This window comes from Mustela lutreola, chromosome 15 (genome assembly GCF_030435805.1).
Source record: "Mustela lutreola isolate mMusLut2 chromosome 15, mMusLut2.pri, whole genome shotgun sequence".
Taxonomy (NCBI): domain Eukaryota; kingdom Metazoa; phylum Chordata; class Mammalia; order Carnivora; family Mustelidae; genus Mustela; species Mustela lutreola.
In genome coordinates this window covers 60,841,569-60,856,200 of record NC_081304.1, presented here as the reverse complement: position 1 = coordinate 60,856,200, position 14,632 = coordinate 60,841,569, and the positions used below count along the sequence as shown (strand labels likewise).

The 14,632-nt window shown below is 62.0% G+C and overlaps 1 protein-coding gene across 10 annotated transcripts in view; it reads left to right on the top strand.

Moving 5' to 3' along the window:
* SPNS3 (SPNS lysolipid transporter 3, sphingosine-1-phosphate (putative)) overlaps positions 1–14,632 on the top strand; it is a 34,227-nt gene that overhangs the window by 11,212 nt on the left and 8,383 nt on the right. For all 10 annotated transcript variants that reach the window (XM_059149497.1, XM_059149494.1, XM_059149495.1 and 7 more), the window contains one exon: positions 2,508–2,697. In XM_059149497.1, the coding sequence (XP_059005480.1) occupies positions 2,508–2,697 (190 nt within the window). The remainder of the gene's footprint in view (positions 1–2,507; positions 2,698–14,632) is intronic.

The window sequence follows — 14,632 nt, the reverse complement described above, 5'->3', positions numbered from 1 at the left end:
TTCTCAGTACCCAGGGGCTGAGCTCCTCGAGGCTCAGGGACATGGTGTGTAGCCCCCTGACACCCGTGTCCCCCTCCTTGTCCCCGGCCTCCCCTCTGTCTCCATCTCCCCCACTGGAGCCTGGAAGGAGCTCACGTGATTTCTAGAATGCTGCATGCCTCCTGCGTGTCTGTGCCTTGGCCTGGCTGGCCCGCCCGGAGCTCCCTTCCCTTTTCCCGTCGTTACTTCTTAAACCTCTTCATTAGTTCAAGCCGGAATGGGGAGCATTTACCTGGAAGACCCTCTGAGTGTTTATGGCAAAACCTGTTGCTCCGTGTTATGGAGCGAGAAGATGGGAGGTCAGAAAGGTTAATGAGCCGTCCAGGCCGCAGACCCAGCCTCAGACCCGTCTGACTCTGGGGCCGGTGCTCCCAGTGCCGCATCCTGGAGCCGCCAGAGCCTCCCGTGACTGCTGGGGACTTGAACGTCGTGGCCCGGGACAGGGCAGGTGCTCATGCGGAAGCCTCAGGGACAGAGCGCAGGAAGGCAGCCTGCGAGATTGTGCTGCTGGTCTCGGCTCTACCGCTAGCTTGTTCTCTCCCGGGGACACAGACGGGGCCCTCAAAGTCCCACAGCAGCCTGGACACGTCGGGGGTCCTGCAGCGGCCCGGACACATTGCGGGGGGACAGGTAGAACTCATGTTCTTGTCTGACGCTCTCTGGCTCTGCATCCTGGGGTAAGTCAGCTCCCCTTTCTCAGCGCTGGCCTCATCCTCCGACTGGGCTCCTCCATGGACCCTGTGTGGCCAGCGATGTCCTGGCCCCAGTGGCAAGTGGCACAGGTGTGGTGCTTAGAGCAAAAGAATTGTTCTCCAAGGTCCCGAGGCTGGGCCTCCAGAGGGGTTTCACGGGGCCAGAGTGGAGCTCTGAGAGACTACACCCCCTCCAAATCTTCAGGGGGCAGTCCTCCTGCCTCTTCTCATTTGGGGGCTGCTGGTGTGCCTCGGCATGTGGCCGCATCCACAGTCTCTGCGGCTGTGGTCCTGTTGCCTTGTCCTCTGTGTCTCAAGTCTCCTTGAGCTTCCCTCTTACAGAGATGCTGGCGGTGGCCTGTAGGGACCCTCGAACATGGAGAATAATTCCCCATCTCAGAATGCTTAACGGAATCCCATAGACAAAGTCTGTTTTGCGCTGAAGTCTGTGTTGCACGGTTCTGGAGGTTAGGACCTAGCCATTGTGGGGAGCACCATTCAGCCCATCACAGAGCAGATAGAAGGTCCCAGTGCTGGGGTTCCACACCCACCTCAGCTGTTAGTCCCCACTCCGTGGTTGGGGTCACCCCAGGGTGAGGACGCAGAAGGGCAGGAAGCTCCAGGACACAGGATTCCAGCTCCGGCCCTGGGAGGACTCCCGCCACTCAGAGCTGGTGCACAGGGAAGGGGCTGTGTGGGGGTAGTGAACTCCCCACCCCTGGGGCACCGAAGTAGGAGCCGGACTGCTGCTTCACCAGGCCTATTGTGCAGAGGGTCAGCATAGAACTTGCAGGACTTTTTTTTTTTTTAAAGATTTATTTATTTATTTGACAGAGATCACAAGTAGGCAGAAAGGCAGGCAGAGAGAGAGGGGGAAGCAGGCTCCCCACTGAGTAGAGAGCCCGATGCGGGGCTTGATCCCAGGACCCTGAGATCATGACCGGAGTCGAAGGCAGAGGCTTTAACCCGATGGAGGAGTAAAAGTCTGAAGTGGGGACAGAAACTCGCCTGGGGGCAGAAGAGGTTGGAGCTAGGGGCACAGGGTTGAGGTCAACTAGGATGAGACCATGAAGGAAGGGCCACGTGCGTCACGTGGGCTGGCACGAATCCGGTGGGTGTCTGAGAGCCGGTGGATGGTTTCCAGTGGGGGTTGGGAGATCTGTATTTTGGAACACACGCTCTGGGGACCTGTGGGGTCTGTTCTGGAGGGCCGGCTCTCCCTGGGCGGGTGCCGGGGAGCCAAGTGCAGCTGGAGGGGGGAGTGGGTGGGAAAGGGAGTGTGGCAGGTGGGGGCAGCTCGAGAGCTCTGCCAAGGCCGCGTGGAACAGTGGGGTTTGGGAGGGTGTGTGCAAAGCTTGATGAGGGCCAGGTGTATCCTAGGAGCTCAACAAATAAACATTCCCGTGCCTCCATTCCCAACTGTGTGCGGAGTGAGAAGGCGAGCTGCTTGGGGCCAGAGTGGGGCAGCTGAGATTTCTGAGGGGGGAGCTTCGGGATGGGGGGTGGTCGGAGAAGCTCCCCGGAGGTGGGGGTGGTGGGCCGGTCGCCCTCATGGCTGGTGAGATCCCCACGATGAGGCAGGAATGGGGATGGGGGAGGGGGAGTATATGGGCCCCTGATCAGGACCCTGAGGACCCTGGAGCCTTGGTTTGGAGGGAGAGGGAGGGGTCCACAGCCACATTCACCATAGGTACCCGGTCCTGCACTGGGGGCCGAGCCCCAGGACAGGGCCAACCCCGCCTGGCTCACGGACCCTGCTCTATTCTTTGTCCTCAGCCTGATTTTTGGGATACTCACTGTGGTGACCGGCATCATTGGGGTTGTCCTGGGAGCAGAGGCTGCGAGGAGGTACAAGAAAGTCAACCCGCGGGCCGAGCCCCTCATCTGCGCCTGCAGCCTGCTTGCCGCCGCCCTCTGCCTCTTCCTGGCTCTCATCCTGGCCCGGGTCACTCTCCTGGCCTCCTACGTAAGTGAGAGCCCCTGGCACGGTGCGGGGCATGGGGAATGGGTCACCCCTGTTCACGTGGGCTCCTTCCGTGCCCAGCCTCCACCTCTGAAGCCGCCCAGGGAGCCTCTGGTACCCCCATTTCACAGACGGGTAAACGGAGGTTTACCAAGAGCAGCACAGCTGGGAAGGAGCAGAGCTGGGCTTCGAGCCTGAGCGGCCCTGACTCTAAGGCTTGTCCTCTGACCTGGTTAATGCTCTGGTTGGAGAGAGCGGGACTGACGGCTCTGATACGCTGGGAGCTCGAGGACACAGAGGGTGTGAGGGGGGCCGTGAGGCCCGTATGGGCCGTGGCCGAGGCCAGCGCCCTTGTGGGATGGTCTGACACTAACCCATGTTCCTGTCACTGCTTCACACCGCTCACGCCTCCCACCGCTCACGCCTCCCGGCCTCTGCCAGGGCACTGCCCCTCCTGGGCATCCTGAACACTGTTCATCCGCCATGCCTTGTGCAATGGCTTCTCCAAGAGCCTTTGCGGACCGTCCTACGCTCATGCTTGGGCTCAGCACATGTGTGGGTCCACTGGGCACTGCGGTGTGTTGGGGAGCTGTGTGCACCCCCAACACATGGCTCCCCATCCCCCAGCCCTGATGGTCCCACCCAGTGGGAAGGGACCTATGATTCTTCCCCCGCCAGATGGGCTCCCCTTCCCCTCTCCTCCTGTCCCAAGGCCCTGGGGTCCCCACCACAGACACAGATGCCCCTGAGCAGGCTGGACTCGGAAGGCAAATCACAGCCCATGGCCAGATCCCACAGCCAGATCTCATCGCTTTTCCTGTTACCCTCGTGCCCTGGAAAAGCCAGGTCCCATTTCAACCACAGCTTTGGTTCCGCGTCTGCATACTCTGTGTCCAGGCCCAGAGCCCCGCACTGGGGCAAGAGGGAGCTGCGGCCTGCTTGGTCGGGGCAGGATTCCCGGAGTCTGGGGTTGCTCTGCTGGGGCCCAGATGCCGCTGGCTCTGTGCACAGGGGCCCCTTGTGGGTCTTGGAGCCCTGCTATTTGCATCATTTGGTTCTCGGTGCAGGTGACACTGTTGCCTCTGTCTTGGCACGGCTTCCCCCTGCTTGTTTCCAAGGTGGCCTCCCTTCTGGCCGCTCCTGCCTGGACCCTGCAGGGCTCCCCTCTTGGGACCCTCAGGCCTGTCTCCCCTCCGTGGCATCTGTCCGACCCCTGCCTGCACTCAGGACGTGCCCCGCCCTGTCATCCCGATGCTCCCGGGCAATGAGCTGGGGTGTCCTTGCGGTGCTGTCTGGCGTGGGAGGGTGGGCGTGTTGCTGGCGTCCTCTGACTGCGGTTGGGCCACCCAGAGCCCTTCACCCGCGTCCTCACTCCTCAGATGAACGCCCTGCAGCGCCCGGGGTGGGGAGGGGGACAGCACGCTCCTCCCCAAGCCTGTCGCGGGGGCTGGCGCGTCTCTCAGTGTGGGCGCTGCTCACCCGTGTCCAGCCGTGGGTGGGCTTTGGCTGAGTCCCTGGCGAACAGACAGGTCCCACCGGCTCGTGTTCTGCGCGTGCCTGCACGTGGCCCTCACAGCGCCTTGTGGGGAAGGGCTTCTCCCCGCCGCTCACAGATTGGAAGACAGAGGCCCAGAGACAGCAGCACAGACCGTGGGACAGAGGAGGTGGAGACTCAGCTTGCAGACGCTGTACTGATCTTGTGGTCCCTGAGGGGAGGAGCAGAGCCTGGACGGGCACTGGCGGCGTCCTGGCTGAGGGAGCGGGAGCCCGAGTGGGACCAGCATCCCGGCTGGCGGGGGCTGCGTGGGCCCGACCTTGAAGGCAGATGGAGGCCCACTACAGGCCTGTTCTGGCAGCGGCGGGGGCCCGGACCCCTGCCAGGCCTGCTTCTGCCGTGGTCCTGGCTGGCTCTGGAGACTGCTCCTTGGCTGTGTTCAGGGGACACAGCTGTCTTCCCCTCTGCAGCCTGGCACCTCTCCAGAGCTGGATGGCTCGTCTGGAGATGAAACTGTGCTCTGGCTGACAGGGCCAGCGGGAGAGATTCTCAATGCCTGGCACGGGGGTGAGGGGCTGCAGGGCAGGACGGCGGGCAGGCCTGGGATGAGTCCCTCCTCCCTCGGGTGCCAGGATGCTGCTCCTTTCTGGGGCTCGTGCTCAGGCCTGGCCGTGGTACCAACAGCATAAGCCCCCCTAGGCCTGGCTCCAGCCTTCCAGGAGGAGAGCGGAACCTTCTGGACCTCCTGAGGAGAGGCCCTCTCCATGCTTCCGTCTGATGGATGTTCTGGCTCATGACCCGGGTCCTGCCCGCCGGCCCGGCGCCGGTCACAGAACCCTCACACGTCCGGGCCTGCACTCTTCTGCCGGTGCCCTCTGCCTGGCACGGCACATGCCTTCTGTCTTTCTCCGGGCCCTGTGCCAGGAGCCGCCTTCCTGGGCCGCTGGCCTCCCTGCTCCCCTATCACGGTCTCTCTTCCCCACATGACCAGGGACACCGTGGACCTTCCCGGGCTCCCTGGGGCCTCTGGAACTGGGTCCAGCTCCTCCTGCCGGCTCCCAAAGCCCCCAGTGGACTCCTGGATGGCCTTCGCGGCCCCGTCCCCCCTGCAGGCCCCTCGTGGCTCCCTCCCTGCCCCATCCATCCACGGAGCCTCTGCTGACCACCAGGCCCCACCCTCGCTCCACTCCCGGGGCTCTCAGCGTCTCTTGCTCAGGCTCTGACCCCTCTCCCAGCCCCGGGGGACCCAGGGCAGTTCCCATCCTCCTCAGTGCTGGGCCTGGGACACAGCACCAGGAATTCACATCATTCATTCACTCAACAAACACGTGTGAGGGGCGTGCTAGTTTCAGTGCCGCAGTCAAGGCGGCGGGTGACATGAAAGCAGTGCGGCCACTGGGGGTTACGTCCCCCCTGAGGGAGGCAGCGGGCAGGTGAGTCACATGAGCGCGTGTCGCAGTATTTCCGAGGGCACATGCTTCGATAAGGAAGACGGGAGCGTCGGGGGCGGGCTCCCCTGGAGGCCGTGCTGGCTGAGGACCTAAGGCCTCCTGCAGGACGTGAAGGGGGGCTGGGGGGTCATTAGGGTCCTGAGGCAGCCGCGCACCTGCTGGGCCTGAGGAACCACGAGGACCCTCTGCTCAGTGTGGCGGGACGAACAGGAGGACAGGAGGACGGGGTCACATGGGGCCTGCATGCGTCGAGCGGGACCAGCTTTGACTGGGAGTGAGGGGCTTTTGCATGGGGCGGGGCGGGGGGGGTCTGTCCAGGTGACCGGGTGGCTTCTCCTTTATCGATATGGGGCACTCACCACTGTTGCGTGGTAGCCCATCTTGTCTTCCCGGTATGGACTATGTCTCGGTCGTGTTACCGTCACAGGCTGGTGCCGCTGACATGGGCTCGTGGCCGTGTGGCTGGGACCTCGTCTGTGTTCACGACGGACAGTGGCCTGCAGCATCCTTGTGATTCGTGGTGCTGGCATCAGGGGTCGACTCTGTGGAAAGCCCCGGCAAGTCCATCTTCGGGAAGAGTTTGGGAACGATTACATTAATTCATCTTTAGACGTTGTCAGGAGTCACCAGTGAAGCCATCGGGTCTGGGCTGTTGCTGGTGGCAAGTCTCCTGATGACTGACTTGGCGTCTGCTCGGGACAGATCCATTAAGGTTTTTTACATCTTTGTCATTCTCGATAGTTGGCGGCTTTCTAAGTGTTTGTACCTTTGTGTCGGTGTCTGACGTGTCCGTGGTAACCCCTTCCAGACCCGAGGTGTCCGTGAGGTCGGCAGGCGTGCGCCTCTCCCTCCTGGTTTTAGTTACACGTGTCTGTCCTTTCTTTCCGGTCAGGATCCGTTTGCTGCCCCCTTTGGTTTTAGTGATTTTCTCTGTTGTTCTTCTGTTATCAGCCCACATTTAGTAAAGATCAGTCTGGCTTTTTTGGATGGCGTGGGCAGCGCTAGACCAATGCCCTGATCTAGCGAGGTGGCAAGGCGTGGGCCACAGCAGCCCCGCGGAGGCAGGAGAAGTCCGTGGTCCCAAGGAACCTTGGAGAAATTCCCATCCAGGGAGACAGAGCCGGCTTCCTGGGAAGGGCGTGTGGAAATGCGGGCACGTGTGCACATGTGAGTGTGCGTTGCAGGACGGACATATTCTGGTCTGTAGACGTGTGTGTGGACACGTGTGGCCTCATGTGTGTGCGTCTCTGTGTGCCCACACCGTCGTGCCGGATGGGCCTGGCACGGGTGTGCACGGCTGAGGAGAGCGTCTGGCCCGCTGCTCAGCGAGGACGGATCCGGGCAACGTGCTGGGTTTCCGGGGAGAGAGGGTCTCTGAGCTCATGATGTCTGGTTCGGGACCTTCACGGGGGGCCCATGGCCGGAGCCCACCTCCGCAGAGCCTTGCCTATCGCCCCTCCGCCCCGGCCCCTTGGCAGGGGAAGTGGACTTCGTGGCTGCTAATGAGGATCCAGACACGCACAGCAGGTCTTGGCTCACACCCCCTTCCCTGGCCGCTTTCCCAGAGCTCCTGCCCTTCGGAGGAGAAGGGGTTCACTGTCGCCAGCATCGCCACCACTGTGGCTGGAGGACAGCCTGAATGTCAGCCATGCCTCCTCGGGCTTCGTGGTCCAGACGGAGGGGCAGGGGTCAGGGGACGGGAGCCCGTGGGCACTGAGCCTTCAGGGACAGACGCACGGTGTTCCTGTGACCGCATCGCCAGCTGTGTGAGCTGGGGTGAGGGCTGGCCTTTGCTGCGCCCCAGTTCTCTGTAACGTGGGTTGCCCATCCTGACCTCTTGGATTTCCCGAGGAGCTCGATGAACTTCCGAGCCCACGCCAGTCACCAGGGGCACGCGAGGAAACCCAGCGGTTTAAAACAACAGAAACACTTGTTTTGCTCATAAGTCTGCAGTCTGGGTGGGTTGTGGTGGGGATAACCTATCTTTTTCCCTCTTGAGGTGAACGGGGCAGCATGGGGCAGGGTTGGGAGTTGGACCAGCCGCCTGGGTCCTCTGCACGTGGCTGGCCGGGGCTTCCTCACAACACGGTGGCTGGCTGGCCCCCAAGGTCCGGCATCCCGTGAGGGCCTGGTGACGCCATGCTGCCTTCTGACCCACCCTGGAAAGTCCCACAGCAACACTTTGTCCACATTGTGCATTTCGCTGGGGCCACGGCTGCTTGCTCAGAATCAAGGGGAGGGTCAGTCTTTTGATGGGGCTGCTGACGGAGCAGGGGACATGTTCAGTGGCCGTCTCAGGGTAACTACCTGGGGTCCTCTGGGCGCGCAGCTCTGAAACCCCACAGGTGTGGGCCACCCATCCTAGTCCCACCTGCTCCTCTGGCCTCACAGGCGGGAAACTGGCGTGGGGTCTTCAGCCTCCCGCCCCTGCAGGTCCCCGAGGGGCTCACGGCGCAGAGCTCAGCAGGGCAAGGTGGCTGGGAATGAGCAGAAACACTCACTCACCAGACACTCCCCAAGCCCCTCCTGCGTGCCAGGCATGGTCTCAGGCCCTGGAGATCCCACACTGAACAAAACAGGCAAAAACATGTAGGTAGCACATTAAACGTGCAGTAAGTGGTACACTAGGTGGGGATGTGTTCTGTGGAGGACGACAGAGCAGGGAAGGAGGACAGGGGAGGGACTGGGGCCGGGCCAGGTGGTCCGCGAGGACTTGCCGAGATGGTGACACTCACTGGCAGACCGAGGGATGGGGCCGGGCGGATGTCAGGGTGCAGTGGGGAGGGAGCCGCTGGCGAAGGGGTCCTCGGGGGAAATCGTGGCCTGTGGGTTTAAGGAATTGTGGTTGGAAGGGGCGAGCCGGGGAACAGCAGAGGACATAAGGTCAGAGGTAGTGGCCGTGGGTGCAGAACCCTGTCCGTGGACGACCGTGGCCTCAAGTTTTGGGAGACCCGGGGAGTCACTGCGCAGTCACGCACTGGTCTGTCTCGTGGGCTTGTAGCTGGGACCTGTTGCCGCGGAACAAGTCGCCCCCGAAACAGTGATTTGTTACTTCTTATGCTTTGGTGTCTTGGCGGCTTCCACCTGCCCTCCCTTGCGTGGCTGCCTGGGCCTGGAAGACGGGTGGGCTGGAACGTCTGTTTCTCTCCTGTCTGTCTCTGAGCGGGGGCTCCTGCCTTCTGCAAGTGGACGTGTCCTCTGCTGTGTAGACTGCCTTCCTGCGGGACCGTCTCAGGCCAGCGCTCCAGGGAGGGACAGACGGAGGCTGCCGCAGCTCCCGAGGTCCAGCCGGGAGAGGCACCTCTGCTGTCCATAGCTCATCGGTGGGAGCAAGGCGCAGGCTGGTGTGGTTCACCGTGACTGGCAGGGTGTGGGCACCAAGAAGCACGATTACGTGGTGGCCACTGACTTCCTCGGGATTTGACGGGGTCTCCCTGGAGGCCACGTTGTCGGTAGAATGAGAATGGACAAAGTCAGAAACAGGGAAAACAGGCAGGAGGCTTGTGGGTCAGGCAGGCACGGTCTGGCCGTGGCGGGCCCGGGGCGGGGTGAGGACGTGTGGAGACGACCTTGGATCCTGGTATGTTTTGGAAGTAGAATCAACAGGATTTCCTTGTGCCTTGGGAATCGGGGGGTGACCCTGGCGGGCTGCGCGCCGTCAGAGGCCGACCCGGGACATCGAGGGAAGTGTAGAGCTTTGTTTCCAACAGGGTGGGATTACAAATTCGAGTTTCGACGTGTAAGATTCGAGATGCCTCCTCGGACATTCGCTGCAGACAACCAGGAGTGAGTCTGAGCCTCAGGAGGGAGGTGTCGGCAGTCAGGTGCCACCGCGAGGCTGAGCGGGCGGCGAGGGGGGCGCGTGCACGGAGTAGGAGGCCACGCGGGACTCTGAGCGCGCCAGGCCGGGCCATGGGTGCTCCCCCGCTCCACCGCCAGGTCCGGAGTGGGGCGGACAGCTCAGCCCGCCCCACCGCACCTATTCCTGTCTTCCTCCTCGGGGAGCTTGAAACACGAACGGCAATGCAGGAAAGCACAGCGAGGAACGTAGCAGGGACCCACGTTCTTGTCCCCAGAATTGTCTCCGCTCAGCATCTGGGCCCTGTTCGTCGGCTAGGGGACCGTCACTCCCCATGTTTCTGCAGACACACGCATGCCCGTTCATGTTTCCCTCGGTATTTTGTTAAATCGGGGCATGTAGGAGGGTAATTTCAACACCAGACAGACTGAGAAGGAATTTGTGGCCCGTCCGCCCTCACCGGGCCTTCACCGGCTCCGGTGCATTCAGAGCTGAGCGATTGTCACATCTAGCTTGGAACACTTTCACCACCCCAGAAAGGAAGGTTCGTGTCTGTTAATCTGTCCCTCCCCGTTTGCCAAGCTGCCCCTCCCCCAGCCCGGGTACCCCAGTCGACTTTCCATCCCCAACGATCTGTTCATGCTAGATATTTCCTGGAAATGGACTCATCTGTTTAGTAAACTTACCTGAATTTTCCTGAGGAAGTTGAAGCGAAGTAGAAGGGATTGTTCAAGTTCAAACGACTTTTAAGATTCTGGACTTACTGCTGCATCCCAGCGTTGGGAGAGGACACCTGCCTTCGCGTCCGCCACCCGTCTTCCCTCCCGAGCTCCTGGTTCGTGTTCTGTGATCATTTTCGCTTTTTCTGGAGTACAACCCCCACACTCCAGGCATGACCCTCACCATCATTTGGGGGAATCCCTCGCTGAGTGGGCTCAACGTCCAGCAATGTCCGTTCCTGGTCTTCTCTCGAGTTCGACTCCTACCTGACGGTTTCGGGGTTGAGGTCGTCTGTACCGGAGAGACTGCTGCTTGGGTCTGTCTGTGAGGCCGTGTTCTCGTCGACTCTTCCTTGAGCAGCACCGACTGGCTCTAACTGACCCTTGGATCAGTTTCCTTCTCTGTCGCTTTACATTTTTTCTTGTGTTTTGGCTCAATTATTGCTGCGGAGGATAAAGTTAGCCTAAATTTTTAAAAAGATTTTATTCATTTAAGAGAGAGCGTAAGTGTTAGTGGGGGAGGGGCAGGGGAGAGAATCTCAAGCAGACACCACTGAGCATGGAGCCCCCCGCGGGCTCCATCTCACGACCCACAAGACGACCTGAGCCCAAACCAGGAGTCAGACTCAGCCGACAGAGCCACCCAGGTGCCCCTTGTTACCCTACTGTTTAAAAAAAATCCTACATGTTGTTTCTTTTTCCCAGCTGGATACCTGAAGATTTCATTATTTGTTCTTGAAATTCAGTGTCCCAGTCAGTGAATGAGTTATTTTGTGTTGTGTAGCAAATCACCCCGAACTCAGCCGTTTAAGACAATACACGTGCTGTCTCCAAGCCTCTGGGGTTAGGTGCTGGGCCAGACCTGGCGGGGCCCTCCGCTTCACGGTCTCCCCCAGGCTGAGGTGGGTGCTGGCCCAAGGTCCATGGTGTTATCTGAAGGCCCGACGGGGCAGGGACCCACGCCCAGGTTCACGGGGTGGTCATTGGCAGCTCTCAGACCCTTGTGTATCATGGGCCTCGGGCCTTGGTTCCTGGCTGCTGGTGCTTGCTGTGTGGGCCTCTGTCTCCCGGCCATTCACGCCTTCAAATGTGTGGGCTGGGAAGGCGCCAGCCGGGTCCATTGATAAGGGAGTCCCGGTCTCATTCCTCTCTGTCCTCTGTGCCGAGCCTGGGCGTGGGCTCTGCTGTGATGCTGAGCTTGCTCTGACCCTTCGGAGTGGCTCTCCCAGGCTTCTCTGGGGTTCCGGTCAGGTTCCGGTCAGGTCCCAGGCTTCTCTGGGGTTCCGGTCAGGTTCTGGTCAGGTCCCAGGCTTCCCTGGGGTTCTGGTAAGGCATCGGGAATCCTCGTTTGATGCCTGGCCCCAGCGGCCCTCTGGGAGGTAGATCAAAGCTCTGGTGCGCAGAGTCCTTCTACCTACCTTCCCATTGAGCTCCTCTGGCCTTGAACAGACTCCGTAACGGGGTCGTCACTCACCTTCTCCGCTCCTCCCTGCTTCTCCCCAGCAGCCCCTCCACTGGTGCCCAGCTAGGAGTGGGAACAAAGGACCCCCACTCAGGCTACTCCCCCAGAGATGGGGGCTTTGGGGAGGCTGAGCGGAGAAGCTCTGCCCTCCAGAACTATCTGTCTCTCTCTTCCTTCCGCTACCAGTATGCCACGTTTGTGTCATTAGGTTTTGTTCTTGGGTGAAAAACAATTTGTCTCCGACTCACTCCTTCTCCCTTCTGGGGAGAAGGGAAGTCAGCGGCACCGTCCAGCTCTCTGTCTGTGCCCGGGAGTTGCCCCAGACGGTGGGTAAGGCCCCTTCCAGCCTGAACGAGATCCAAACTCAGAGTCTCTACCCACCTCCAGGTGCCCGCTCAGCGGTCACCATGGCCTCAGCCTCTGGTAAGGGATGCCACCCCCTTCAGCCCTGAGGACTCCAGAGCAAGGACCCAGGATGGGGGCATCTATCCCGCCCGCTGCCCACGGGGCACAGGGAGGAGCTGGCAGGCTCAGCCACCATGTGTGGCCACCACAGCTGTGGTCAGGGGCAGCTGAGGAGCCTCTGGCCGCTGGGGTGGCCTGGCAGCTGGGCTGTGCAGGTGCCCCAGCTCTGGGGGGCCGTCCAACAACCTGGTCCTGGGGGGGTTTTCGTTGTCTTGCATCTTGAGCGGGAGTAGACAGCCTTGCCAGGGGCTGCTTGGAGAGACCAAGAGGGACCACCTGCCCTTCCTCTGAGGGCCGTGCCTCACCCCCCACCAGGATCTAGCAGGTTTCTCTTCCTGGACGGGCAGCAATGCCCACCTAGAGGGCCGCAGTCTGCTGAGTCTTCCAGGAGGATGGCAGAACCCAGCCTGCTCACGGCCTCACTCCCTGCCTGCCTGCCTCCCAGGCCGCTGGCCCCCCAGGAACTGAGCAGGGCCCTCACGCCCTGAAGCCAGTCCCTGCAATTACCGGTTGGCAGGCCGAGGGGCAGAGTGTGCCAGCCGGCCTGGCAGCTTGCTGGCGGCCAGCGTGTGCTGGGGCCTGTCCTGCCCAGCTTAGCCGCACAGGGCATGGAGCTGGTCCGAGGGAGGGGAAGCTCGGGTCTGAGCTCTGTCCCCGTCTTCGGAGCCCATGGGGGGGTGCTTGCTTGCCGTCCCCCTTCCTGGCGAGGCCTAGGGTCCGTGCAGTTCAGAGCTCAGTTACGGCCGCTGCGGGACAACAGCCCCTCCCCGCCTTCGGGCTGAGCACCCCCTCCCCGCAGGCATTCTGCCTTCCCTCTGGCTCCCTCCCCACGCCCACCTGTGTGTGCACAAGGACAGGTGTGCACATCCGCGAGGCCACCAGAACACACGTGGACCCGCTCACTCGCCCGCAGGTCGGCCCCGGCACAGACACCGCTGTCTGCCGACACACGCCACACGCGGCAGTGCTCTGAGTCATCACTGTTGGCTACGCAGTGCATGCTTGCGGTGTGAGTTGTGTGTCCCTGGTTATGCGTGTCCACGTACGTGTGCAAACATGTGTGCACGGTGAGGTCTCGCACACACATGCATCTGTGCACACTCGTGTGGCTGCAGCGTGTGTGAGAACGTGTGCGTGAGTCACAGCAGGCGCGTACGGGTGTGAGCGCGTGTCTCTGGCCGGGGTGACTAAGGCCGGGACATACATCATCGCTGCTCCAGCCACAGGGGCCGTCTTGGGTCTGAAACGGGGAAGCCGGGGGCTGGGGGGCTCCAGGCAGCGTTGCCAGGCCCTCTCTCCCGGGAACATGAGTCGGGTGCAGGGCGCTGCAAGGTGCTGAGGGGACAAGGGCAGGGTCAGATTTCCCTTTTGCCAGTCCCCTTGGGGGCCAGGGTCAAGAGGCATGGTGGGGCCTGGGAACCGGGGAGGAGGAGAGGGAGGCCTGGAGCAGGTCAGCCACGGCAGGAGGGGGCTGATCTGAGCGATGTTAGGGAGCAGAGTGGACAGCAAGCCTGGAGGACCCACACCCCACGTCCAGCTCCAGTGACCGCATGCAGCAGGCTTTCCCAGACGAGAGGCAGGCACGATGGGCTGCTGGGGGCAGCCTGTACTGGGGTCTTTCCTGGCTGCTGGCGCAGCCGCACAGGGTGAGTGCAGGGATATGGCAGCCGGGAGGAGAGACAGAGCTCAGGACCGGCTGCTGAGAGGCGCCCGGGGCCCTCTGGGCATAGGAGGGCATCCAGGAGGTCCTGGGGCTGAACAGCCGGCCAGACAGGGGCCCTTTGGCTGGGGTGTTTACTTGAGTCTGAGTCGGCCATGGGAGCCCCTGAGCTCCAAGACCCCATTTGCACTCAGCGCACGGGGGACACAGGGGCACAAGCCGAGGGAAGCCCACTGCCCTCCGGGTCGGGGAAAGCAAGGCCCAGAGAGCGGTGACCTCCCAGGTTCCCTGGGCAAGGCAGGTGGGGCTGTGGCTGCCCCTTCGTGGGCGAGCCCTCCTGGCGCCTGGGGAGCCTGTGTAATTACGAGGCCAGGAGGCAGCCGCTTCCCACTCCCCACCCGGCCTTTGCCCTGCCAAGCCGCACTGGGCGGTTGGGTGGCTGGGCGGTTTCCAGGTATGTCTCAGGAAACCTGGCACCCCTGGTGGCTTGCGGCCGCAGCCTCTCTCCGCAGGCTCTATTCTGGGGTCGGGCTCCACCCTGCTCCAGCTGGAGGAAGGAGAAGGCATATTTCAGTCCTGTGGGCATGGGGGAACCGGGGAGAGACACGGGCACCCTGCCCAGGGTGCGGGGTGTGAGGACAGGACGCATGGCCATCCAGGTGGCTCAAGGAGGGCCATGAGAGTGGGCTGGCTTTCATGTGGCTGCAGGAGGCCTGGGTGGGACCCTCTCAGGCTGAGATGTGGGTCTGAGACCTGCCCCAGTGACTTCCCGATCCCCAGCCTACGGGTGCCCAGCTACGGGCTGCAGAGGTCCTCGGTCTGGGTGGAGACGGGGCTGGTTGCATGGAGGGAGCTCGCTCTGCTGCCCCCAGCATGGCGGTCTCCCA